This window comes from Uncinocarpus reesii, genomic scaffold, assembly GCF_000003515.1.
Source record: "Uncinocarpus reesii 1704 scaffold_1 genomic scaffold, whole genome shotgun sequence".
In the NCBI taxonomy this organism is placed as follows: Eukaryota; Fungi; Ascomycota; class Eurotiomycetes; order Onygenales; family Onygenaceae; genus Uncinocarpus; species Uncinocarpus reesii.
In genome coordinates this window covers 1,078,955-1,082,247 of record NW_003052500.1, presented here as the reverse complement: position 1 = coordinate 1,082,247, position 3,293 = coordinate 1,078,955, and the positions used below count along the sequence as shown (strand labels likewise).

The window sequence follows — 3,293 nt, the reverse complement described above, 5'->3', positions numbered from 1 at the left end:
TAGTATCCGTTCAATCATTAAGTTATCTATTTTATTACTGCGACCGCACCTCTCCGTCCCTCAGCAGCCCGCGATCCCCTCCACCCTGCCGCCACAGCCACACGGCCTCGGTCGCCCACGCTGTCGCACTCGCATGTCTCCCGATTCCTCCACGGTTCGTTGAGAGCCCATCGAGACTGCCACCAGCCTCGTTCAGCATGCCGGCCACCACCTTCTCCCTCTCCACGACGCTCCACAGCCCCTCCACCAGGCGGCTCCCCTTCTCCCCAAACTCCCCCTTGCCCAGGCGGTACAGCAACCGGCCCAGGACCTGCCAGGCCAGACAGCGTTGGGCGGGCACCGTGGACCGCGAGAGGATGGCCAATTCAGGGACTGTGTAGCCCGCAGCCTCGGGGTCTTTGGCGTGGTGATGTAGACCCAGGGTTGTGGGCAGGGCGAGCGAGGTGCGCGGGGCGAGGATCTGGCCGGTGAGCGAGAAGCGGAGGGATGCAGGAGCGAGAGCGGTTGCGGTGCTGGCGGGATGGTATGCCGAGGTCGGTGGTTCTTCGTCGGGAGAGGCGGGTTTGAGCCAGGAGAGGGAGGCGGTGTCGTGGGGGGTGTTTGGGAAGTAATGGGATTGGAGGTCGGCGAGAAAGGACGGGGATGACGGGTCGAGATTGGGCATGGGCGAGTCGTTGGGCGGAGTGGGAAAGTGAATCGGCGCGGATGGAGGCTGGGAGGCGGGCAGAAGGTCTGGTGGCGGATTGGGCGGTGGCATGTCGTCGGGGGGATGGGAGGGCGGCTCTTGGGGTGTGTTTTGGGTGTCTGGCAGGTCGAAAGAGACTGGTTTTGCTTGTGGCTCTGGTCTATCTGCCGGGTGATCACTGTCGATGTTTGCGCGCTTCAGCAGGCGCTCAATCAGCGAGGACGGGAGAGCCGACATCAGCTCGGCGCGCTCCCGCTCGATTTGCGCGGGGGACATGGCCGCCAGCCGCTGCCTGTTCTCCTCGTCAATGGACCTCTGCTCATCTTGGGGGGGTTTGCTCTGGGGTGTTGGTGATATGGTCTGGTCGGCAGCGCGCTGGCGCTTAAAGGCCGAGGGCTTTCGTTTGCGATGCGGCGGGAAGCCGGTGGTGGGTGGCTGGGGAGGGGCGGGCGGGGCGGCTGTGGTGCGTTCGCGGATGTCGGCGACAAAGTCGAGGGAGTCGTCGAGGTCGTCGAGGTTGACGGTGAATCTCTGGCCGCGGATGGCCATCTTGTGTCTTGTGTTGTATATTGTGATATTGAGATGTTCATCCGACAGTCTGGTTGACGCGGCTGAATGGCATAAGCGCCGCTAGCCTGTCTGGGTCTAGCGCGTGCCATGTGCGGATAATCAGCGCTAGCCTAATCGGGACTGCTGATTATATAATTATCGTGAAGAAGAACAAGAAGAAGGAGAGACACTCGCAAGAAGAGAAGGGGAGAAAGAGAAGAGGATGAAATAGAGAGAAGAGAGGAATAGAAGAAGAAGAAGAAGAAGAAGAAGAATATAAGAGAATATAGAGAAGAGACAAGACACATAGAGACAGTGTGTTATCCTTAAGTTACGCGACAAAACACCGGTGAAACAGTCTCAATCGCCGGCTGCAGTGCGCGCTGCTCGATACCGCCGTAATTACATTCTGATATCGAGGGATTTGCTTCTTTGGACTAATTGATTAACCGGTCATTCGCTTTCTCTTTCTTCTTCTTTCTCCTCTTCTCCTCCTCTCTTTCATCCCACTTGCTTTATCTCCCATCTTCACTCTCCTGGTGACCACTTCCTGCATCACCTGTCAGTACTGTCTCGCCACCCACTCCATCCTCGAATTCCGACTTTTTCATTTCCTGCCAGCACAACACCCATCGCCAACACCCCTTTCCAATCCTCTATCCTCTTACCTTCCACCAACACCAACACCTCCACCAACACCTCCACCAACTCCTTTTTCGTTCTGTTCCACCACTTTACCACCACCACTAGTGAATGAAGTGAATGGGATATTATTAGACTATGACCACCGCCAACGATGCAGACGCAGTAGAACCCGCTGCACCTGCACCCGCCACTGCCGCTGCCACCGCTGCTGCGTCCTCGCCCCCCTCGCTCAGCTCCCTGTCTGAATGCGAGAGCGTTGCACCACCCGCCCACTTCGCGACTGACAGCAACAAGAACCCCGTCTCCCAGCACCCGCCCTCGCCGCCCGCCGCGATGGTCAACAAGAAGACCACCGCTCCAGCCACAAGCACCCCAAGCCACATCGGCCAAGACCCGCCCCAGCCACATCCCCCCGCCAAGCCCAAGCGATCCCGAAAACGGAAAGACGACGATCCCGCCAAGGACGGCGCGCACGTGAAACCCCGCCGCCAGCGGAACGCCAACAAGGACAAGGACAAGAGCGGAGCCAAGGACTCCGCCCCCTCCGCCGCCCGCAAGAAGCAGAAGCTCGACCACCTGCCCGACCTCAAGCCCTCGCCCGCCCGCCAGTCCAAGATCACCGACCTGGTTGATCCCGCTCCTCAGCACCAATACAAACCGCTTGCGCCCTCGCCGAATAACAGCTATGAGCCCAGCAATCCCTACGGCCCCCTCCCCCAGCAGTCCCCGCCCGTGTCGTTCTCTGCACCGCTGCCGCCACCCCAGCGCCCGCACTACGACCCGGTGCGCTCCTCGATCGACCACTACGCGTCCGCGTCTGCTCCCGCCTCGACAACCTCTCCCGCCGTGAACAACCTACAGACCCCGAGCAACTTTAGCCCTCCGCCAGCCAACACGGCGACCCCGCCCCCACGCAACGTCTTTCGAGCCAGCGCATCACCGGCCATCTCCAGCATCATCGATCCGCCGGAGCTAGCCTCTGCACCGACCCTGCTGCCCGCACCGAACGAGGACAAGGCGAAGCAAGACGACCGTCCAGCCCCGACCCGGCTCCAGGAGCTGGCCCCGATGGACATTGACAAGGACGCGACATCCGGATCCCCCACGACGCAGAAGCCGTCGAGCCCACCGAAAAAGGACAAGCCCGCCGCCAGCTCGAACGCGGCCGTCTCTCGTGCCGCGTCGCCGAAGCCCACACGCTCGAAAGAAGCACCGCCGCCGCGGCCTTCTGGCTCCGGCCTCCTCACCAGCGCCGTGTTTGGGCTGGACGTGAACTCGTCGACACCGGCGGGCGAAGACGATCCCCAATATCATCCTTCACATTCCGCTGCAGAACCGGAGCAACGTGGTGGTCAACTTTGCGCGTCTGGCGGAAGAGCAGTACGGATTCGACGCGCTGCACCCACGCATCGCG

The 3,293-nt window shown here is 61.1% G+C and overlaps 2 protein-coding genes across 2 annotated transcripts; both read right to left on the bottom strand.

The window, feature by feature from the left end:
- Positions 1 to 34: 34 nt before the first annotated feature.
- Positions 35 to 1,234, bottom strand: UREG_00547 (uncharacterized protein; the record flags this gene model as incomplete). Its single annotated transcript, XM_002540987.1, has 1 exon — positions 35 to 1,234. One exon carries the CDS (start codon positions 1,232 to 1,234, stop codon positions 35 to 37), a length of 1,200 nt encoding a protein of 399 aa, XP_002541033.1.
- Positions 1,235 to 1,749: 515 nt separating this feature from the next.
- On the bottom strand, positions 1,750 to 2,955 carry UREG_00546 (uncharacterized protein; the record flags this gene model as incomplete). The annotated part of the gene is made up of 3 exons (XM_002540986.1): positions 1,750 to 1,784; positions 1,903 to 2,503; positions 2,743 to 2,955. The coding sequence occupies 3 exons, from the start codon at positions 2,953 to 2,955 to the stop codon at positions 1,750 to 1,752; spliced, it is 849 nt and encodes a 282-aa protein (XP_002541032.1).
- Between the last annotated feature and the right edge of the window lie 338 nt (positions 2,956 to 3,293).